At 45.0% G+C, this 23,884-nt stretch overlaps 1 protein-coding gene across 3 annotated transcripts in view; it reads left to right on the top strand.

Annotated features, from left to right (window-relative positions):
* Positions 1 to 23,884, top strand: part of LOC133123365 (methyl-CpG-binding domain protein 5-like) — a 35,525-nt gene that overhangs the window by 1,352 nt on the left and 10,289 nt on the right. For 2 of the 3 annotated variants that reach the window (XM_061233784.1, XM_061233781.1), the window contains exons 2-5: positions 12,877 to 13,632; positions 15,616 to 15,718; positions 16,485 to 16,665; positions 18,323 to 20,395. In XM_061233784.1, coding sequence (XP_061089768.1) covers positions 13,520 to 13,632; positions 15,616 to 15,718; positions 16,485 to 16,665; positions 18,323 to 20,395 — 2,470 coding nt within the window. In that variant the 5' untranslated portion in view covers positions 12,877 to 13,519. Of the gene's footprint in view, positions 1 to 8,642; positions 8,965 to 12,876; positions 13,633 to 15,615; positions 15,719 to 16,484; positions 16,666 to 18,322; positions 20,396 to 23,884 lie in introns of all 3 variants that reach the window. The other variant, XM_061233782.1, reaches the window with a different exon arrangement.

The raw sequence follows: 23,884 nt of genomic DNA, 5'->3' as shown, positions 1-23,884 counted from the left end.
CAAATCTTCGGGGTAAATTGCGAACTGTCCTCCATATTATTTAAGTGAAAGAATACTGTTTCAGTTGAAACTGTGGATTGCACACCTGCCCCTTCCATTTCTTGTGTTGAAGTGGACTCTGTTCGTAACTATTCGCATAAATACTAGTTATTTCCCCCACCATTGTGTGTTACATTTAGGCAAAAGTTAGTACGTGAATACTTTAATCCTGTAATTTTATTCTAGATTGACCTCGTCAGGCGTGTTGATTTATCTAGCCAGCTTACTTAACGATAGCTAGCTAGCATTAATGTTGTCTTCTGTTGTACACATGACAAGTTTAGTCACCTTAGCGACTAAGAAACATCCTGGCATTAATGTTAACAATGACACGGACAGTGGTTGCCGGCCTGTTTGTAGTCGTTTGGTATGGGGTTTCAGGATTTGCACTATCCATATCATCAATGTGTTGGCCTAAAATTAATGCATAATATGATTGATCATTTAAACCCCAAAGGACATACAGTCTGTTAGCAAGATGCATTACGTGTTGGAATCATGGTAACAGTGTAACACTTCACTGAGTAACAGACCTGGATGAAATACGTAATTGTTTTGGATTCAAATACTTTTCTGTGCTCGATTGATCTTGCCTGGTGCCAACCAAGCGAACCAGAAGGCGGGGCTTGCACTTTGAGAGTATTTTATTGCTTCCAATACACCAGACAAGCTCAGTAAAGCAGAGGAAAGTATTTGAATTATGTATTTGGCTCAGGTCTGGTAACGCATATTTGCAATACATGCTAAAGTAAACATTTGGCTGTAAAAGGTGGCTTGAATGTTTGACTGCAAAAACCTTCACTCTATGTAAAATTACATAGTAAAAAATTATAATAATTCCCAGTTCTGTGGGGAGTGGTCATAATTCCTCCAAATTGTTATCTGTCCTGTTGTCCAGGAAACCATGTTGTATTATATATTAATGTTTCCAGAAATTGAAGACATGTATGGAAAAAATAATTCCACACTTGAGTGTGCAGTGTCAGATAGCATCATATCAACGAGCAATCACCTGCACTTTTTTGGCTTATTGACCTGTAACAAAACAAAGTAACAGTATGGTCAAAATGTTATTGTGTAAATAATCCAAAGTTGTCCTCATTTCTTTATATATATATATAATTTATTTTTATCTCAAGTTGGATTAATTTGCAATTGACTACCACATTCTATATTATAAGGATCTGTCTTTATGTAGCTGTAGTAATGTTTGTAACCTACTGGTAAAACCTTGCGAGTCATTCTAGATAAGGACTCCTGCCAAGTACACAAGTAATCACTGCAAAACAGTGTCTTGTTATAAAGAATTAATAGCCCTGAGACTCTCCTGAGGATCTTTATTCAATCACACATTGAACTTGTCAGCGGTACACAGTTTCTATGACCACTCCCACAGTGGGAGTACCATAAGGGTCAAAACTCTCAATTAATATGCAGCGTAAAAGTGCAGTGGTCAGAGTTGAAGATGGAAGACTTTTTGTCTAAGCCTGCACAATTTTTGCAATGCATACGCTTATCCCGGCACATTGGCTGTTAAACGTAGGCCTCAGTTTTTTAGGAAATCGTACCATCAGGAGGAGATAGTGTTTCTCTGCAGGCCCATCTGCACTATTTAGGCAAACATATTCTTGCTTTAATATAGATAATAAAATCCTACTTTCCACTTCAGTGTGAGGTGCTTTGATCTTCCACAGGCTATTATCTCTTTGATTCATAAAGCAGAACACCTTTGGATTTCACTTCGGTGCCGTCGTCTGCGTGGACAGCTGGTCAACCCCTCAATCTGGACGCACAGTATACCTCTTTCCCGATGACTCAGCCCTCTCCCCTCCCTCAGGAGTTAACTGCACGTGGCCCCAAACCAATTTTAGAGATCCAAAGTTTTTTTTAAAGGCGCATCGGGGAGTTCCATGACAAAATTAAATCCAGGAATTGCGCTCGATTGGATGCTCCTAGCGGTCGTTAATTGGCCTTGTAAGGGCAGTTAACTTGGTTTATGGTCGTTGCAAACAACGACGCCCTTTTCCTTTGGCTTCTTTTTTTTTTGCCTTTGTCTCCCAATTTGGAATGCCCCATTGCATTTGTAGGTCCCTCTCCTCCCTGCTATATCCCCTCATCAATTTGGGAGTGCGTGGATGCGCTCTCTGCGAAGCAGCTCTTTTCAGCCACCTGCTGAGTCATGCGGAATATTGCGGCGGAGCGGTGTATTTCACACGCGGCGGGCGTGCTGCGGGTGCCATCAGCCAGAAGACGTCGTTCGCGCACGCCGTGATGCGGACGGCCCCTGCCTCACTCCCTGAGGCTGCAGATGACTGACCCACAGGGCTCACTGCCACGCTGGTGCAGTGAGGGTACAAGACAAGGCAGCCCAGCCAAGTGGTCCCCCTTGGGGCATGTTTTAAAGACGGCCTAAACCGTGACTTCAGAGACCTATTGTATACAATAACGGTCATGAGGTGGAATGTACATTATTGCTTTAGAGAACAGCCCATTTCAGGACAGGACCAACCTGCTAATATGGATAAAGAGGAACGGCCCAGATGGAGCAGTCTATTGGAGTGAGGTCTATAAGTGAGCTATGGGGCTCAGTTGCTTGTAGTACAGAGGTTGGGTTACCCCATAATCTATTATGCATTTTACATTTCCTATATTTTTACTTATTAACCATGTTTGCAGTTGGATGGTTCCTGGAGCAATTCAGGTTAACCCCTTACGGTCAGATGCGACCTGCACATCCTTTAACAGACGGATGCGACGCCAGCGTTGTATTTGATTGTTCGACTGTTTTTCAAGATGCATGACCATGGAAATGCATTGCGATTCCTAGGCCTTTCTGTAGGGTGCCGTAGTCCATAATGGGTTAATTGTTGAGCTGAAGGGCACAATGCCAGTGCCACAATCTGCTACCTTATGGTTAAGTTTTTCCCTAATCGTGAAGTCACACTTCCATTCATTTAGGCTCTGCTTTTCTTATCATAGATCATGGCATGTCAGGAGAATTTGGATGGTCGCTTGGTTATTTAGTTAAACCTTTGTAAATGTGATGCCAGTTGGAGAATTAATTACATGGTACATACTGGCCGAACTGAGCTACAATGGAGTGATGCCACAATGGAAACATCTTTTAATTCTTCGCAATGATGAAAATAGATTTTTTTGCCAAATCTCTTGTAGATATAACACCCTTCAATTCTTCAATGTTCTGTTCCGGGCATAACATGGCTTATCTGCCACCTTCTTATCACCCTAACAGATGATCTTCTTCTACTGTCCGATACAAGCCGGTGGCCAAGCCTACTGGTGCCACTAAGTAGACCTCCTAGCATGCACACTATCAACTGTCAGACCATGGGTACAGGATTCAGGCCCTGTGCCTTCACTTACCTCCTGTGTTTTTCCGAGAGTTTCTAGAATCTTTGTTGGCCTGCCAAGTAAGTTGGTTTGTGGCGCTCTACCCGTTTTCTTATGTCCTCCGTGGGTTGTTTTAATATTGGTGCCAGCGATTTTCATTCCCTTTAGATGTTCTTTTCCGCTTGCATCCACCTGAGCATCGCCAGGAGAAGACACGTTGGACGGCAGGCGATATCTTCCAGAACGGAAGCCTGATGTGATCTTAAGCAGGCAAATAAAGTCTGTGTCTGATCGATGGTCCTGAGCCAAACAGTTGGCACCTTGCTGATGCTCCCTTGTAGTGCAGGACCAGCGTGGCATTTAATTATTACTTTGAAAGCAATTCTTTGCATATTTATGATTTGGTGCCCTTCCCCTTTGCCATTAATTTAACCATCATTCTCATCGTGAGATAAGCTCTGAAGGCTGTTTGTTTTCTAACACACTGGCCTTAAAAGTAAATCTTTGAGTTTAATGACCGCATCATGACGCCAAAGAAAACTCTCCTGCATTTTCCTCTGGAATATTCTTCCTGCCAATAGCACATTCCACAAATTCCTTCAATGTTATGTTGTGGTATCCTTGTTTGCCAGCAAATGCTTATCGCAAAGCCACCCCCCCCCCCCCCCCAACACGTACACTTGAATCTCGTCTTTCTTGAACTTTTCAATGTTCATGTGTACTGTATAACTTGTATCGCTAGCGGTGTTTTCCGGGTTTGTTTTCTTTAGCATAACTTTCCCTTTTGCGTGTGTGATTTGTGCTAGTCATAAACATAATGAGTACAGTAGGCAGGGGTAGCTTCAGTCTTTAAAGGCCGTCATCCTGCCAGCTTGGGTGTCCCTGTTGAGTCATCAGGAGATTGGTTGGTGCATGACCCCTGGCCTTTTTTCACTTCCCATTTCAGATTCAATGCCATTAAAAAATATTTGCCTCCTTCCTGATTTCCTCTATTATTGCATATTTGTCGCACTGAATGGTTTCCGATCTTTAGACAAAATGTAATACACGACAAAGGGAACCTGAGTAAATAATTTTTTTGTAACTGGTTGCACCACCTTTAGCAGAAATAATTTCCAACAAAATAATTATAACTAAATGCTTCCTAAAATTTTATATCCGTGCTTCACAATATGTAGGAATTTTAGCCTACCTAATTTTAACTGCTTTAATCGAATAGTTTTCCACCATTCACTGTTTTCCAGCTATTCTCAGGTCCTACCAAATTAGTAAAGTCTTTGACTTGGCCACTCCAAAGCCATTTCTGAGGCTCTGAGACGCCAAACTACAGTGGGGGCCATTGGGCTCAGTTTTCTTGTTGGGGACAGGCATGTTGCGATACCGGTCTATGGCATATTGCCACTTTTTGTGGCTTTCTCATGCAATGCACGCACGATCAGCCTATTCAAAATCCAATCAGCATTTTTTGTGGATCATATGCTGTCCAGTTTGTCTGATGTAAATCCCACAAGCAAGAAACATTCATACTTTCCATTTATTATTCATTGTCCTTTTCTTTCAATAATTTTATTTCCTATATTTATTTCAGTCTTTAATTGTTTATGGCTGGTCTTATACCGCAATCTGGTCCCTAGGCTACTGTATTTCATTCTTACTCTTGCTCTTGTCTGAAATGAAAAGAGTGACAATGCAGCTTGAACAATCTTTTAATTTTGAAGTGTCTGTACTTAAAATGATAGCTCAGTATGCCAAATTGGGAGACACGATGTTCAGTACTGGCACAATATATGGTTAGGCTGTATGTATAAACAGTGTTTGATGAATGCAATATTTTGCAACAATTTATCTTTTGGCATAATACATGTACTAGTATGCAATAAAGGTATTTTCAACATCATACTGTTGCTATAATCCACATGAACATGTATTTCTTTGTCCAGTATTCATCGGTAATGATAATATTTCTCCAGAAAGAAAAAACTTCTTTTGGCTTGTATACTTTATATCGAAATTACTGATGATCACAAAATGTCATTACTACTCGTGGTTAAGAAGATAAAGGTTTCGAAGACATTTTGCAGATGAAAATGGCTTTGCGAAACGACAACAGAAGAAAGGATATAGATAAAGAGGACAAAACATCACAGTGTTTCCAATTTGTGCCAGCACTGTTTATGCAAGTTACATGCATTAAGTGCATTAGTTATCTCCTCCCAAGCTACTTTAACATCTGGCTGTGCTCAATATCATAGAGACCAATAAACACCATGCCGTGTTATTCTTATGGGGCAGAAAGGAGGGTAGGCTATATTGTTAGGTAGCCTAAAAATACAGTTCAAATATGTGGCCATGCTAGAAAATAATCAAGGAGATAGTTTCCTGCAATGTATGCAAGTGGCTATTGAAAATATCTTCCCCTTTAAAGGAAATTGCTTGGTTCAGTTTTCTTTAAGCCATAGCTTTTTAATTAATGATGGAATCGTATTTTATAGGGTGAATCTATCATGCCTGATGTTACAAATAGGAGATTTACAGCTGCCAATACCATTCATGATTTAGCTGCAAGTTTTGAACCTAGCTTTCCTTGGCCCTTGCTTCTCATAGAAGTATTGTGAGTTTATCATTGGCTCTGTGCTTCTTTTGTGTTGAGGTGGAAGTTGAAGAGTGTTGCTTGCGATGAGTTCCTCATAGCCTCTAATAATATCATTTTGAAAGACGCATATAGATCCTGAAGGTGTCTTATCAGAAAAATATATGGGTGTTTTTGTGACTGACGTTACACATGTGACAGAGCTATCTTGGGAACCATGTGATACTTTTACACTCTGTAATGACAGTTAAGTGCCACTTCTTTGTGGGGGCCAAATAAAAAAACTAGGAGAGTCCCCAGAGTCCAAATATGTAATTTTACAGTACCTAAAAAAATGACTGCACTTAACTTCTTTTTTTTGTCAATGCCTGCATATTCATGGATTTGCCCTGTAATAATTTTTTCTTTCATTAGAGCAGCCATTTATGCTGAGTCATTTTACTGCTGTGAATGGGATCATTGGGATTGTCATGATTTTCCCTGTTTTTATTCCGTTTAACCCATTATGGACTAAGGCGCCCTATAGAAAACCCACAGAAAGGCCTATGAGTCACAATTCTTTTCAACGGTCATGTGTTTTAAAAAAACGGTTATATGATCAAATACAAAGCTGGGGTCGCTTCCATCTGTTAAGGGAGATGTAACATGCAGGTCGCATCCACCTTTAAGGGGTTAATAAAACTTCATGATACTGTTGATACTGCATTTCATAGTTTAAGCTATTCAGCTACAGGTCTAATGGGAAATTAAAACCCATAATATGCAACTTTTAGGCAATGTTTTATTGACATTCTAACATAAGGAAATTGTAACAGATTTTTTTGGAGTGTTTGATAACTTTTTCCGTTAAATAGCCTAATTTTTTTTAAATGTCCTTGTCCGCTAGACGAGTAAATGTGTTGGTACAGTTTTCCTATCTTAAGGTATCTTGTCCGATGGTTCTTTGCCATTGCTCTGTTCCCTTTGCCTCCAGCTGCCATAGATCATCAACAATCATGTTCAAGATTTTGATTAATTGTTTAATGAGAATAATATTACAATGCAAGACAGAATTATAAAAATGTTTAATTTAAAAATCATGAGAATGAATTGAGCTGTATTTGAGCGATGACATGAATATGGCAGAATGGTGTGAATGTTTCCTAAAAGAGCTTTGAGGTGAGCAAGAAATAGTTTATTTTCTCTATTTAATTTCCTGTCCTAGCCCAGGGGAACCATACTCAGTTGAGGTAGACTTTCATTCCTTCTGATGGATGACATCGTCCCTCTGTTTCCCGATGCAATCAATAAGACCTATGCATTCAAGTACTGTAGCCATGTCAGTCAGACTAAATCCACATAATTGCCTATTATGATTGTCAACCGTTTCCTGCTCCAAAAATTCATTCAGGTGTGTCCATTTTCCATCTGGCTTTTCCCTGATAAATACAATCAGAGCCTGCTGTGACACCAGTCCTGAAAAAGTTTGTTTGGGCAATGATAATCCATCCATCCATCCATCCATTATCTGAACCCGCTTATCCTGAACAGGGTCGCAGTGACAAATAATTTTCTAGATGATAGAAGACATAGCTGCTGGTTATGAACTAGGCTAATAACATTATCACACCATTTTAGGAAATTATCCATCCTGTATAGTAACAAGTATAATATTATTACCAGTAGTAGTATTGATACTACAGTGTGATTCATTTCATTTTCGGTGTAAGAATTTGAATTTGTATCAAAAGTTTGAGTTTTGAAGCTGCAATGTAGTACATTGTACTGAAGAGGCATTGTGTGATGTCAGCCAACTACGAATGAGAAGCTGAAAGATCCGGCACGCCTCTCTCGTCCGTCTCCCTCCCTGTCCCCTCTCTTTTGGGAGTTGTAGAGGTGTTTCCGAGCAGAGAGGCTCAACCTGAAATCTAGGTTACCTACCTACATATTACTTTAGCCTTTACTTATGTGTTTCCACGGCCTGTTGCAGTGCTCATTAAAATCGGTTTTGAAAAAATGTACGCCTACTCTGATGATACTGTGAAGGTAAGAGTACAGTATCTAGCCCTGGATGAAGGACCTTGTAGGTCCATGTGTTTACTATTAAGCTATCATTTGATGCTAACTTGTTTTCTCCAACTTCGTGTTTTTTTCTCCCATTTGGCTGACTGGAACCCTTTCATTTTACGGACCTTATTTTCTGGTTTGATTTGGTTGTCTCCATTACTGTGCTCATCATGTCATTGTAATGGGCCTACCTGCAATCAGAGGCATTTTTAGGCTGCAAATTAGAGCTGTCTGCATTTCATTTTCATCTACCTCGGCTAGAATATCTTGAATTTCTCCTTTTTCTTATTGCGGTCATTCCTTATTCTGCATTTTGTGTGTTATAAGTATGAGCAAAATCTCGATGTTAAGAAAGGGATATGAGTAAAGACCGTAATGCACATCTCTGCTTTCATTTCTTGAGTGTTACATTTTTCTTCAGTAAAAATGGACAATGTGTGTGCGTGGGGGAGGGGTTTCCTTGAAGTATAAATGGAAAAGTGAGAGGTGTTATATATGGCATAAGACCTACAACATTCGTTTTAGGAGTTCTCAGCTGATGGTGTCATGCGCTGTTGCTGATGCTTTTCTCTCGTCCTCTTTTTTTGGTCCCGTTTTCCTGTGGGATTTTCCTCAGGTTTCCCACGTGGGGGCCCTCTGTTTTATGCCTTAAGACCACCGCAGCAGCAGGACCGGAGCCTGGCGAAGTGGCCGGTGTTAAGTGGCTCCTTGGAGAGTTGTAGGAACAGTTGCTGAAGGCACAGCCAATGTCCGATCCGATCGCTTTCTGACCAGCTGACCTACTGTCTTCAGGATTTGAGGATTTAGGCCTACATCCTGTTTTTAACACAAGAGAAGCCTTTTACCCTTCCTTTCCCAGGCACGAATAACAGTTTCAAGACAGTGTTCCACCCTTTTCACAGAATTTGCACCATCTTTTCACGAATTAGTGGCTATTGGTGAGTATTAAGATTACGATGTTGTGTTCATGCTTGCCTTTTAAAGCTAAAGCGTATTGCACTGTGAAAGTGGAAAGGAAGCTCCACTGAGATGCATTGTCTGTGGCACAGAAGTTGCGGTCAGAACGGCTTTGTTTGCCTTCACTGTAAAGCCTCTGATATTTTAGGACATGGTGGTGGGGGTTCCTTCTGTCTACTGGGTCATAATGTTTTTTCAGCACGTTGTATGCTAAAAGTAGCCGTGGAGGCCTATGCTCTGGACTGGAACTAGCGACTCCACAATAGGTGCTGTCGTCTGTGTTCAACTGCTTTTCAAGGGCAGTGGACTGTCCCACCATTTCCCGTCACCTCGTTCCAGGACACTACTGCTATAGCTGGCCCAACAGACCCCAGTAGAACCACCATATTTGGTTTGGCTGGTCTGCATCATTTGCTTAAAGGAATACGGCAACATTTTGGACGCTTCGGAGTTGCTGTAAGATGTATTTCTTCACTTTGAAGGAGGTAGGCTACTGACTCCTATAGGCTTCAAGTCTTTATGCTAAGCTAACACATTATGCTAACATTGAAACCAAGTCAGGAAATGCACAGAGATTTCAATGAAATCGAGCATCTTGTCTAAGTCTGGGTAAGTCGCGAAAAAAGGTATATTTTTACCAAAATGTTGGTGTATTCCTTTAACAGATACCCATATCTGCTGTAACTTATACAACATAAGTTGTAGGACACACATGATGCATATGTGCCAAAAGATACATATTTCAGTGTTCAGCTCAGCATGGCAGAAACGCCATGCCCAGAGTTAAAACAGCAGCGTGGAGCCGAGCAGCTGTGCTGCCTTCGACCACGAGGACAGTTCGCTGACCGATCAGCAGCGTCCCTGTGTCGGGCCGCTGGCTTGTTTGCATTGCTTTAAGAGCGTTGCACAGAGCCACTCGCTCATTAGCCAGAGGAAAAAGCAAGGACAGCATCCAGCGTCGGCTGCAAGCGGGGTTCACGGAGTTCAGGGTGTGTGCCTGCCAAGAGACCCGGCTCTCACACCAGTCCAGAGGAGGAAGGGGAGGGATTAAAGTCACTGCCAGTAATTCCTCTTTGCACAGTAAGGAGTTCAAGACAACGGTCAGAAATGTTGTAAAGATATCACGCGTTAAATAAAACGTTTCTGGTTTCCGTTTTCTTGTGTGAAAGGTGATGAATACATGGACGTTTGTGTGTTGGTTTGAATCAAACGCTGTGCTTTCTGCTTGGGCGTATTCTGCTCACAAAATGTGTGTGCGTGCATGCCTGTGTGTACGTGCACACGTGAGGAGGGTGGGGGTGGTTCCATGAATTTATTTCTTTGTGGCAGTTTTTGAAAGATGGACATGCTGTAAAGTGATTCTGCTGATTGTACAGACTTAGTTAGAAAGATGGAAGCTGTAATTATGAATGTCAGCATCTCCACTGCCTTTAACGCGGGTAACAGAAATTGCTTTAGGAAAGAGGACAAAATTAAATGCAGTCATACTTCATTATGATGGTAAAGAAAAAAACAAAGACTTACCGCTCATCTCTGCCTGTGTAGGCCTCAGCATTTTATAAACGCATAAATACTAGCGACAGCAGGTCAGACATTTTCAGAAGCACTCTATTCTATCATACGTTATTTTTGTTTGCAGAGCAGTGATATTGTACGCCTAAGATACTTAGCATTAGCGCTGCCAAGATACTAACAGCAGTAGCAGCATCCGCCGCTGACCTTCCTAGGGGACATTACCTTCCATCCAAGTCTGGCTGGCTTGCCCTATATTTCAGGCTGTTCTTTTCTGCAATAGCCCAGGACTACAGCAGAGTATACTCGGCAGCGTTGCATTTTAAACGGCTGATTTATTGCAAGAAGGCAGCGCTGTGGTAGTCCTGGTTTCCTTTACATTCTGCAAACCTCCCAGAGCGCTCGGCTAATATATTGGCACGGCTTTTCATACAAAAGTGTGTCTCTGTCGGTCTGTCTGTCTGTATTGTTGACAAAACAACATCTTCTCTAAGAATGGCTCATCTGCTGCGTATAAATGTATCGATACATTGCTCATGCGAATCAGCATCTTTCAATTTTAGTAGCGAGATCAAAATGTAGCAATAGCTGAATGTTTTGTTTAAATAGGTGTAGTTTAATATCTTTTTTTTTTTTTTTCTGCTCGCAAGTCATTTTGAGAACGGGTGAAAGCCACCCAGCTCTATTCCCGTAATGTTGTGTGCACGGCGCAGCATTAGTCATCGCCGAATCGGAAGCGAGGCTTCACCCCCCCGCCAGACCGAACGGTGTAACATAACGCCCTCGCCGCTCCGCTCGCGCCGTAAATCAGCACCCCGCTCGCGCTCAAAAGGGCGCGCGGCCGCCGCCTTCAGGCAGGCCGGCGAGGATGTCGCGTTTTCAGGAAGGTATGCGGAGGAGCGCCGTAACTAACTTCCAAATGTTTCACAGAGACGGCAGTCATCAAAACACAAACGGGTGTGCGTTAAATGAAACAATCGGGACGAGTCTGAGATCTCCGGGCTTTCTGTGTTTCATTGGCGCAGGTATGCAGTCAGAGTTCCACTCGTTTTCACCTTTTAGGTCTTCACCTGGGCTGTACATTATGACTTTCTGGGAGCCGAAGGATATGAATTTGTGCTGGAAGAGTGTAGTCACCTCTCCTCTCCTGGAAGGTCCGGGAGTCTCCCAGAATTTGTCCCCTGCTCCCTGATACCCAGGAGTAGGCAGAAATCTCCCACAAGTCTGCACCACAGGCTGAACTGAAGTTTAGAAGTTCACACTATCCTGTCCCAAATTGACAAATGGTTGTGAATTGAACCCCCCTCCCCCCCTTGGTGGCTTAATGTGCAGGAGGCAGTTCTGTTGAGTCTCCCAGAATTATTTTTTTTGCAAGGGTGGGATGTTTGAGAATATGTGTGTTTCAGAGGTGATAACAATATTAAAATGTGTTTTGCATCTTTGCTTCATTCATGTACATGCATGCCTTTGTTTGCAGCAGTGCATGTGTGCAAGTTCAACCATAGTTCTCCAGGACGCATGATTAAGACTTCCATTTCTTCCCTCTCAGCTCTGATCAGAAACCCCATATTGCTTTCTGTACTTTCTGTACCATCTGATCCAGCTCTTCGGGTTGGTCTGGGAGGTAGAGGATGGAATCTAAATAACAGTGTCAAACCATAATTTGTTGCACCATAGTTTTATCTTTGACTTTTTAGATTGGAAGCATTGGAACGTGGTTCCTGGTTTTTCAAGTTGTGCCTGTACTTGAAGACTAGAGGCATTTAGATGATGGGGAGGAGTACTTAAGTAGGTCTCGCCTTCCCCTGAAGGTCTTACAGGGTGCTGGTTGTTTCAGAGACTCATCCTTGTGCAATAAAGCAGGCTATTGCTCAAAAAAGAATTAGGCAGTATTTTTGTCTTTGTCCAAGACTGATGACGCTTTTTTCCATTTGATTAGATTTGTTTTGTAATTCACCTAATTCTCGCCGGAGCCAAATGAATTGCATCTACACGCACTTATTGTTTCTTGTATTGATGGCCTGTTTTCCATAATAGATAGAACACAAATGACAGATTATTATTTTCTTTCCCCTACTCCTTTCTGAAGGTGGTAGTGGGAATGATTTGTGAGATATACCACCTAGCATCTCACTCAGTAAATGCTCTTCATCGCCATGTCTTTGTGCTGGAGGAAGGCTGTCTCGGCCCAGGGCTAAGGCATGTTTTTTCCAGTAAATTTGCGTCATCAGGAATGAGTTAATTACCGGAGCACAAAAACACGTCCTTGTCACGATTGTTTATTTCCAACCAAAAAAATTGAATTAATTCCATGAGCAATTAGATCCGGCATCTGTCAACAGAAGAGCCCGGCTTTCTCTAATGGCGCGTCTGTTTCCCAGGTAAGAGGCCATGAGAAAGCTGCAGCTCTACCTGCTGTCCGTGTGTGAGCCGAGGCCATGAGGAGCTCCGCGGGCGGGATCGTCGGCCGGCGCTCTCTTCATTAGACATGAGAGCTCTCCAGACTGGGCCGCAGCAGCTCCACGCACCGTGAGGACCTCCTCCCACCGTCCCCTCGCCCAGGCCTTCACGCCTCCACCATGCTCTCGCGGGAATGAGACGCCCCCCATGTCATCTATGTAGGCTCTCATCTACGTAGACCCTCACCCCCCCTCCCCCTTCCCCGCCCCCCTTCCCCCTTCCCCCTGCCCCCCTCCTCCTCCTCCCCGGTCCGTTTCAGGCCCCCCCAGGGGCGCCTAACTCCTGGCGTTGACGAGAGAGGATGCTGGGAACTCCCTGCGCTGTTTAACATTAAAACGGAAAAAGGACGGCGATGAAGGGTCGCGGAGGCTCGGTTCCACTGTGAACCAGTCTCCCGCTCCCCCGCCGCCCCCCCCAGCCGGCACAGGTATCCCCACGAATTTGACAGTGGAGCTACAGTGCTGGGGTGGGGCCCCTCCCTTTTGGAAGTCCGTGATGACATGTAGTGCAATGACACCGATGGACCAGTGATATCCCTGAGGTGTCCGAAACACAACCAGAACTATGAATGGAGGAAAAGACTGCGAGGGAGGGGAGAGGGAGGGGCTTCCGCCCTTTGCACAGGTGCCCATTGGATGGCAGCGCAGGGTCGATTGCAGTGGAGTCGTCTACATAAGGTAAAGAGTTTTGAGGTGGATATTCTTTTCTTCTTGTATCTCTCTAGTCACTGCCATGAACTGCACAACATACAAGTACACCAGTCTGAAGCATTCAATTCTTTGCCTGTGTTCATTGTTCAATACTCCAGGAGTAACTATTTTAAACGCTATAGGCCACACAGTATTAAAGGGGAACCATAGGCTATTTCACATCCTACAAGCCACATGGTACAATAAGGGTGCCAGGGACTATTTTTCCCTCTAATCCTAGGATAGGCACATTGCTCACTAACAACAGCATACGTAAGCTGTGAGAACCTGCCTCGAATGCTGTGGACCTGGCTGGAAGTTATAAGGAACTAATGCAGTAGCATCTGAGGATCTTGTCACGCCTTGCATTTTTGTCTTGGAGAAACGCAGAGCACTAATTCTCTAGTAAGACCATTCAGCTGGCTGGTTCTACAGGTACAGCTTCTAGGCGTCAATGGGAAGACCCTTTCAAATCAGACATAACATTAGTAAATATATATACACATCCCCTATCTGAATGTTATTAATGGTCGAATGGTGTTGCGAGTTTAATTTTCTGACCTTCTAATCAGTCATTCCCATTTGGGGATCTAGACACCCAGTTATTGTCAAGCTCTTCCCATCCGTCAAGGGAGTGGTTTCACCATACAGCAGAATTATTAGATCATTCCAGAACCTTCTAACCAATTTTTAAGAGGGATGAATCCCTCGAAGGTTGGTCTGTCCTGCTCTGGTCAAAGTTCGAGGAGACTATAGAACGTGGTGATAATTTCCATTTGTAGCGGCCACGTAGCATGGTCGAGCATGTCTGGGTGGGTAAGTTGGGCATGTCCGCTCCTCACCGGTACAAAGTCATGAAATTCGCAAGCATCACTCACTCGCTAGTCAATCGCCGACTCAAAACAGAGTGAATAGGATCTTCGGCAAACAAGACGGAAGCCTGGTAGCCTCGGCTGAGCTGCACAGCACACGGATCCAGTAGAGGAAGCCCTCGAGTGCCGACTCAGATTGTGCCTCCCTGGTCAGGTTGTGCCGCCTTGTAAATGTACCAGGCTGCCTGTGCCCACAAATAGACTTGGCTCACGTTTGAGGTCGTTTCACATGTCGACTTCACATGCGGAAGTCGTTCAGCGTAAGCTGGGTAATGAATGTGCTGCTCACATTTTTTTTTATTTCCAAACCGCTAGATATTACTTGGGTTTCCTCTGCAAAAACATTTCTGAATCTCCGTTTGGACCTGAGTTTGAAGCTTGGGTATTTTTTCCCCTAACAAATCTTTCCACTGTTGGCCTGCTCATTGCTTGTTGAGAAGGTAATGAAGAGTATGACCTGTGCCTTGAAAGGAAAAGCCCTTGGTAAGCAGCATTATTGGAGAGAAGCAGTAACCCATTTAATTCTTGCAGTTAGCGATCCAAGTATGCCAAATTGTCAGGCAGGTTGCCTTGGCTACCTTCCTGAAGCTTCTATCTGAAAAACCAAACCAAAAATGTAAAATGTTACATTCAACAGAGCAGCCGCGTCAAAAAGAGACTATTAAAGATCATTTGCATGTCCATCAAGTCGATCACTGAAGCTGGGCAACCCTAGAAAATGTGATTGGATTGGCCTTTTGGCTTCTGCACTGACTACAGCAATTTGGACTTTGTGTAATATCCCTGCTGTGCTGGAGTGATAAAGACATACTGCAGACCACGGACCATGGGCATCACAATCTAGTCCTGGAGAACTGCAGTGTCTGCTGTCTTTTTGGTGTGTTTCAGCACACGTGATGCATTTAGGTCAATGACTGGCTAAAGGGTCTTCTGATTGAAAGAAAACCACAGAAACCTGCAGACAATATGGCCCTCCTTTAACCCCTGTCTGTGACTATTTGGCCTTTCATGGTGTTCTGATTGGTAAAGGTAATTGCACTGTGAGTTATGCCGTTTATTTTGTGGTTCATGACTGATCCCTATCCTGCCCTTCCCTCAGTCCAAGTGGCTCGGTCCTCTCCTGTCTGGACCAGGTAAAGAGCTACCTGCTTACCGATGGAACCTGCAAGTGTGGCCTGGAGTGTCCCCTAATCCTCCCTAAGGTGAGATTTAGCCAGCATTCCTGTGTGACTGGTATGCGTTTGTGTGATTTACATGCATGTACAGGACTTCCATGTGTGCAGTACACAAGCATGACGCGGGTCTCAAAACCTACCTCAGAAAACACTTAATTCTTTAATTCTAATAATTCAACCTTGTGAAACTGTGGGGTGGTCCACACAAGGTTTAAAGATGCCTGATTTTCATTTGGTTTGCGCATTTTACAGAACTCGTATGGCAAAAACTAAATTCTAAACTTACATAAAATATGTCTCCAATAAACCGGGTATATTGCAAGCAAACAATTTTCAAAAAGTTCAAAGGTCACTTATATAATCTTTCATGTACAGTGACTATCCTTGAAATCTTAGAAAGGAGGTCCTTGAAACGTCCCTGCCTTGTGTACATGTGCAATTCAGGCGGGTGACCGCAGCCCTTGGGAAAAACGCATCCAGTGTTATGAAAAGTGCAGCCTTTGTTTTTTATTTGTGTGCTCTTATTTTAATCAGTGGATGGGTGACAACACTTGTACGTTTTGTTAAACACGCTTACGTAAATGACCTGCTGTTCCATGCAAGCTTTTGTAATCCCCATACAAACCTTGACAATAAAATTGTTTTATTCATGAATAATTTCTTCATTGTGTCCCCTTCTGTATAACAATAAAAATATGTAGGCAGTAGTGTTAACACGCAAGGCCGCCGAGAACATGTATTCAAAAGCTTTTTTGTTTTTTAAATTTTATTTTTATTTATTTTATTTCCTCAGGTGTTCAACTTCGATCCCGAGGCCGCCGTCAAGCAGAGGACTGCGGAGGACGTGCAGGCCGACGATGACGTCACCAAGCTCTGCATGCATAAGAGGAAGATCATCGCCGTGGCAACTCTGAACAGGAGCATGGAATCGCCACACCCTTCTCTAGTTCTGACCAGTCCGGGCGGCGGAACAAGTATGTGTACTGTTTGTTCAGGGCTCGTCATGGTGGCGGGGTCGAAATCCCTTTTCTCTCTGCAGCCTTCTCTCTCATGATTTTTTTACCCCCCCCCGCTCGATGTACTCATAAAATAGAAGCCAGTGTCTGGCTCTCCACGCCAGCATTGAATCGAGGTGACAAACTGGCTTGGTGATATTATGTTGCTCTGTTTGGAGTGCGTTTGAAAATGAAAAATGCACTATTTGACAGCTGGTGACTGCCCTTCCCATATGCAGCACTTCAGAAAGCCTCAGGAAGCCTGTCTTGTCTGTCATTGTTAGTCTGGGAGGCCGTGATTTTTGCCTTGCGCAAAAATGGCTGACCCTTTACAAAGGTGTTTTCCAAAGAGCACAGACCAGGCCTGGAGTTGTCCCAATGCCTATTGGTTTTGAGGCTTTTTCTTTCCTATGTGTGCAAACATGATATGAAAATAAGCTCATTTTAATCATCGGAATCCTGTTTTGTTGTGTTGGTAACCAATAATGAAACCAACCGTAATCGGGATCTCATGAAAACATTCATTCATGGTGGTTTTCTGTTTGAGATCTCATTTTCATTGACCCACTGTCTGGTCTCTTGTAAATGTAAATGGTTTGTATTTATTTTTCCTCTTTATCTACACTAATGGATTTCCCCACAGTGTTACGTAGACATGCCCCATTTTTCTGGTTTCGTTTCTTTTTTTTATCCAGTGAGTGTCATTAGTTTTCATTTAATGCCTTCATTTTTGCCTCAGTGGTATTGATGAAGTTGATGGGGCATAATTAGGTCTGCTGCTTCCAGTTCCATTCCCAGTTCCCATTGACCGGTCCGTTTCTAAAGTTTGCATGTAGTGTAAAGTCAGCTAATGGGATTTCTGGCCACCACTGGGTTATGAAATTGGCTGTTCTCATGTCAGGATGAAATTTGCCGTTTTGCCTAACTTTCAATGATTTTATTAAAAATATCATTAAAAAAATACTTCTTTTTTGCATGACTGAGCTTAATGCTTCAGGATTCAGGGTTATTTCTGGGGCTGTTCTGATATAATTGAAATACTGTAATTGTACCCATTTTCTCAAAATGACTCTCAAGATGACAGAAAAATAAATCACACTGATTGATCGGTCAAATTGTTGTTCGACGTGTTCTTTGTATTAAATCTGCCGGATTAGTCACCAGATCTGCCAGTAAAGTCATGTTGAATCCACATCCTCCTCTCAGACGTGCAGTCGCTGTCCCTGCCATTTGCCTGATACCAGGAAATGTGCTGGGCTGCTCGAATTTTCCACCTAGGAGAGGCAGGAAATGAAAAACATCTTCCTGACAGATTGAGAACAACCTTGAATATTTTTTTTTCCTCCGCTCGTACTCCTCAGTGCATTCTCTCACCGACAGGTTTCTGTGCGTTGGCGCTACGTCAGCACATAGCCTGAAATGTGTGAAAAAACATGTGTGGCAAATACCACATACGTGCACATATTACTGCAAGCAAAGGCTTTTGTATTTCTTTATTCTATTTCTATATAGTTTTGTGCTCAATAATTCAGTTTTACTAAGTGCAGTTGGTGTGAAGCTAGTTAGTGGATTATCTGTGGAGTAAGGAACACAGGAGTTGGAAAGTGCCGTTAGTAATTTTCCGTTTGTATTCCAGGTGTAACCCCATTGGTCCCCCCGCATTCGGGGGCCCCGCGAGCAATAAGGAACAAGCTGCACGAGGGTCCGCCCGGCTCTTTAGGCCCTGACTGCAGGAACCCTTTCCGGATGATCATGGCCGGCCAGCGCCACTACCAGCCGGAGCAGGAGATGTTTGCGGGCCACCCCCGGGCGAGGCTGGCAAGCGCAGAGCCGGGCCAGAGGTCCCCGTACCGCCAGGCCTCCATGATGAGCCCGGCCTCTTACCGGGACGGCTCGCTGTCCCCCAGGACAGATCCCCTGGGCAGCCCCGACGTGTTCAGCCGGAGCTTTTCCGGAAGCTTCCACGGCGCCGGCAGCCCCAGCCCCCTGAACGGCAACGGCAGGCCGGCGCTCTCCTCCCCGCCGGGCCTCTCTCACCAGGGCTCGCCCGCCTCCCAGTCCTGCGTCCTGGCAGGAAGGACTAACGTGCCCCTCTCCCCCACGGTTTCTGCCAAAAGCCCCATCATGAAGAAGCCGGCCTGCAGCGGCTTCCCCCCCAGCATGGAGCCGCCTCGCGGGGTCTACCACCACCAGCCCCCGCCGCCCTCCTGCGCCCTCCAGAAGCAGCAGGTCACCTCGGAGAAGGACCCGCTGGGGATCCTGGATCCCATCCCCAGCAAGCCGGTCTGCCAGAGCCCCGCGGTGGCCCTGAACCCCAACTTCCAGCCCGGTGTCCACTCTCAGGTACCAGCCATGAATGTAAACATGCCCCCGACCATTGTACCCCTGCGCAGCAACCTCCCCCTGCCCACGGTCAAGCCCGGGCACGCCAACCCCGCCGGACACGCGCAGAGGGTCCAGCACATGGCCTCCGTCTCTCCTTCGCCGGTCACCTCCCCCATACACGCCATGGGGCCGGCCTTGGGCAGGATGGAGGCGTCACCGCAGAGGTCCCGCTCCTCCTCCTCCTCCTCCGACCACGGAAGCTTCGCCATGCTCCCCGGGCCCCAGGCCTCCTGCGGGGGGGCCAAGGTCCCGCCGAGGTCCCCCCGACCTTCCGTGGCCCCCAGCCCCTCCGCCAAGCCCGACGCCCTCCACCAGTACAAAGACGTGTCCGGCCAGCTGCTGTCAGGCATGAACAGCACGCTCAGCGGACAGTCCGGTGCCGTTTTCCCGGCATCAAAAAACCACGCGGGCCTGCTCGGGATGCCGCTGAACCACATCCTCAATCAGCATAACTCCTCCTCCTTTCCTGCCAGCAGCCTTCTCTCTGCAGCTGCCAAGGCCCAGCTGGCCAATCAGAGCAAAACGCTAGGCAGCAGCAACGGCGGGGGCGGGCCAGGCGCTTGCGGCAACAGCGCAAACCCCTCTTCCGTGGGAGGAAACCCAGAAGGCCACGCGGTTTCGAACAGCATGCCCCTGGGCGTGAGCGAGGGGCAGAGCGGCCGGGCGGCGCTGCGGGACAAGCTGATGGCGCACCAGAGGGACCCGCTGCGGAAACGCAAGCTGCCCAACAGCGTCGCCCGCGACGACGGCGGCTTTGCCGCGCTCAAGTCCCACATGGGCGGGGCCCGGCCGCAGGGGGCGGCGGAGCAGCTGAGGAAAGCGCGGGCGGGCGGTCTCCTGCCCAACACCTCCATGGCGCAGCTGCTGCAGTCCATGAGCTACCAGAGCTCCCAGCTGGCGGGAAACGGCGCTCCCGTCTGTCAGTCCGGCCAGCCCGGGGGGACTTCCACCCAGCTGCACTTTCGGGACGGGGTCGCACCTGCTGCCCCCCCACACCACGCCCTCCAGCCCGGCAGGGGGGACGGTCTGCACTGCCAGAGCGTGGACGGCGGTCTAATGCACGCAGGGAGCCGCGAGCAGTTCGGGGGTCTGATGGACCAAGGGCATCCCTCGTCTCTGGGTCCTTGTGGGGCACTGGGACAGGGCGGTCAGGCGCCCCGCCGGAACTGCTCCCTCGGTCACCGCGACCCCCACCTGCAACAGGTGGCCCACCGCCATCACCAGCCGCTGCAGGGCCAGCCCCACTCCCTGGGGCAAGTTACGGTAGCGACCATGGCACCCAACGCCAACGGAGGCAGCTGTAACCAAGCCATGTCCGAAACGGGTAAGCTTTCACTTTCAAACATGACTCATTCTCATCCAGCATGACTCTCCACTGCATAGATTCTGGTTTTTTCTCAACTTAGCATTTTTGAAGAGAAGCATTTGCTCGCTACTATGTTTCTCAGATTTTTATTTTTTTTTACTTTTGGCTTAGGAATATCAAGTAACTTGTGTGTCACCCAATGGGCTTTCTTATGCCACCATAACCAGGCTGTATAGCCTGAGCTCCGCAAGCATCAGTGTTAATCTTTTACGTAAATTAGTTTAGTTATGAACTTGTAAGTCAAGGGGCTAATTGCCATAGTTACAATTCCAACTTCTGTATTGGTTAGTGGGGTCTGGGGTAAAAATGTTTGCTCCCTGATTTTGCAGTGCAATAGAGACCTTTCTACTAAGTCAGAGCAGTTTCATGAAATTCAGATCTGATTTATCATCATGGCATGCTGTGGTGTACTAGAGCAGCACCACACTCTCTGTGTGGTCTGTTTTCATCTTCATTTGTGTTTGTAATGTGCAAAACCTCATGGATTACTTTCTTCAATTTGCTGAAAGACATTTTTGGGCTAAGTATTTTGAGGAGAGGTCATGTGGAACAAGATATGGCCAAAACAGGGTGCAGTCAGTGCTTTCACAAAAGCTGTGCGGTTTGTTTGTGAATATTTAATAGCGTGTTAAATATTTAAATAATTTATGGAAATTGTTGTGTAAAGGGAGAAGGCTGGCTGTCTGTGCAGTGGTCTTTGAAGCAACACTTGATATAACAACGTCATCTGTGTAGTAGGTTCAAGTAGTTTGAAAAGGGGATGATTCTGCAGAGGAAACACAATTATAGTGACTCAATGATGTCCTTTCTAGAACGTTTCCCAGAGATGTATCAATGTCATAACAGAGGTCTTTGTTCGGAGAAAGGTGAGACTGATACGTTTGGTGTTGTAAAGTTGTAAAGCTCTCCTGCAGTGCTGTATTTCAGTAATTCTAACATGGTGCACTGTATTTAAATTAAATCGTATTTTACTTGTGTATTTTAAGTTGTTACTGTTGTGCAGTGCATAGGGCTGCCAATGGTCGCGTTAACGCAGGAGGCTTTTTTTTTTTACACAGAATAAAAGATATACTGTTTATTTTTATTTTATTTTTTTTTAAGATTACAATGGGTGATGACCCAGACTTGAACCACAACAAAAGAATTACTCCTGTTTCTTTGAACCAAACATCATTCGCTGTCTGACATTTGTGTTGTTTATTTATCATAATATTTACACAGCCGTTGGTAGCACTGCAAGATTCAGAGAAAAAGTGTTTCATTCGCAGAGAACCTTGGGTTCAGTACATTCACCCAGCTAAGGAACACCAGAAAAAATGTGGAGAAAGGCGCAGGCACACACATGCACGCATGTGCACATATTCATGCCCACACACTCACAAACATGCCTGTCTTTCTCTCTTGTTCTGGAGCTGTTCTCTGTACCCACTCATCTGTGTGTCTGTCTCTCCCTCCCTCTGTTCAAGACAAATGGTAGCCTCGACCAAATAAAATGAAACGTCAAAGTTGTCCCAAAGTGTGCATCTGTAAGCCGTAACTATTAATATCAGTTTACTGCTGGCAAAGGGAGAAGCTATTTTAAGCTTCGTCAAGATGTCACACAGTGCCAAAATAAAATCATTTAAAAAAAATGTAAAAATCACCAGAAATCATGGTTGCAGCTCCAGTAATGATTCTATCAAATTATTTTGACCTTGTTTGCCCTCCTCTTATAGCTCAATAAACAGAAAGGTGCTTCAGCTGCACATAACCTTTTCCTCACATCAAATGCCAAAGACATCAACTGCTGCCACTGCTTTCTTTATAGTGCAGCTAAATTAGAGTAAACTTGTTATAGGACATGGGGGTGGATGCATATTTGCATTGTTTCCAGAATACGGACATTGCAGATTTGACAGTGGGTCTGATGTTCGTTTTGCTTTGTTCATCAAGACTAAAAAAACAAAGAAATTCTGCTGTGCCGAAAATGTATTGAACCGTCAAGTCAAAATGGAGGATCATACCGAGTTTTGTTTTGCGTTACACCCCTACTGGTTACGCATTAAGCCCTGTCTGGACTATTCTCATATTTCATAATATTTCTTTGAGTAGGGGTGTAACGGTGCTTTTGACAATTCAAATGTGTTTCTGTGTTTCTGGTTTAGTTGCAGGCCAGGTGATTGTTCAGAAATCACCAAAATGATCAAGGGTACAGGAAAAAGAATGAGATTTTGAATGGCAGGTGTCTGTCAAAAACAAAACAAAAAATCAGAAACGGCATGCAATAGTATTCAGTAAAATGCAGGAAGATTGGATTATCGTTGAGCGTGCACTTACGACTACACTTAAGGCTGTGCGCGCAGGTCTGTGTGATGTACATTTAATCTGATTGCATTGTGGGAAACTGCGAGCCCCGGAGAATGCTGTCGACATCCTGCTGTGGGATCATGACTAATACCAACCGAACGCTCTGAAATGGAGTGATATCTCCGCTTACTGAAGGCATAATGCGCCCCTTCCCTGGCATATTCCCTGCCCCCCAGAATAATAAGGGTCAGATTGGGTCAAAAAAGACTCCTGAAGGCCTTGATCTATGCACATTTCAGCCTAGCTGAGGCTCATCCATTTCCTAATGCCGCTAACCAATTGCAGTCCATCTTCCGCCTGCTTCCTAATGCTGCTCACCAATAGCGGTCCATCTGCCAATGTGATAACGGACCCCTGTCTGCAAAGCAGGACAGAGGGGCTGTGTTCAGTCTGTGGCGGGCGTGTGGCTCTTATGACCCACTGTTCTACTCTTACCAAACTCATAGCCTTACAAGTTGCAGTTATTCAGTGTGAAGGCTAAATGGTTTCTTACCAATGAGCAACTGTTAACACTGCCCAGGATGGAAGAGTCAATAGTGTAAGCACAGGAGAAGACTGGAACATAGGGTTTGTACTCTTTGTTCAAATTCCAGGACTTAATTGCTTAATTGCAGCAAGCCATTGGTCGGCTTGGTGCTTGAATCGTTGGCCGTTGAAAGGCCTCTCTAAATCCAAACCTCCAGGACCAGAGGTGGACATCTCTGACTTGCATGTAATGAATCAAGATCGTGAAGAATCCTTTCATTTTTGTCTTCAGGTAAAGTCATGCTAGAATGTATGTGGGAATACATTACCATTTTATTCACTTTAACTGTGGGTCTTCTGCACAATGATTTGTGTGTAGTTGTAGCTTTTACTCAGTGGATGGGGAGCCGGTGAGTCAGCATTGCCTCTTTGTCATATCATGTGATGTTTAATCGTACCTTCCTTTTGAGGGTACAGTGGAGGGGGGGCGGGGGCGGGGGGGGGGGGTGTGTGTGTGTGTGTGTGTGATGGTTTGTATGTACTCCCACTCGGTTGTTAAACTGTTGATTTATTTTTAAATCTGGAACAGAAAGAAAAGGAGGGTTTTTTTGAAGTGCTGGAGGCTTTGACAGTGTC

The sequence above is a fragment of the Conger conger genome, chromosome 3 (genome assembly GCF_963514075.1).
Source record: "Conger conger chromosome 3, fConCon1.1, whole genome shotgun sequence".
Lineage (NCBI taxonomy): Eukaryota > Metazoa > Chordata > Actinopteri > Anguilliformes > Congridae > Conger > Conger conger.
Note: the sequence above shows the minus strand (reverse complement) of the source record. Positions and strands in the feature narration are given on the sequence as shown.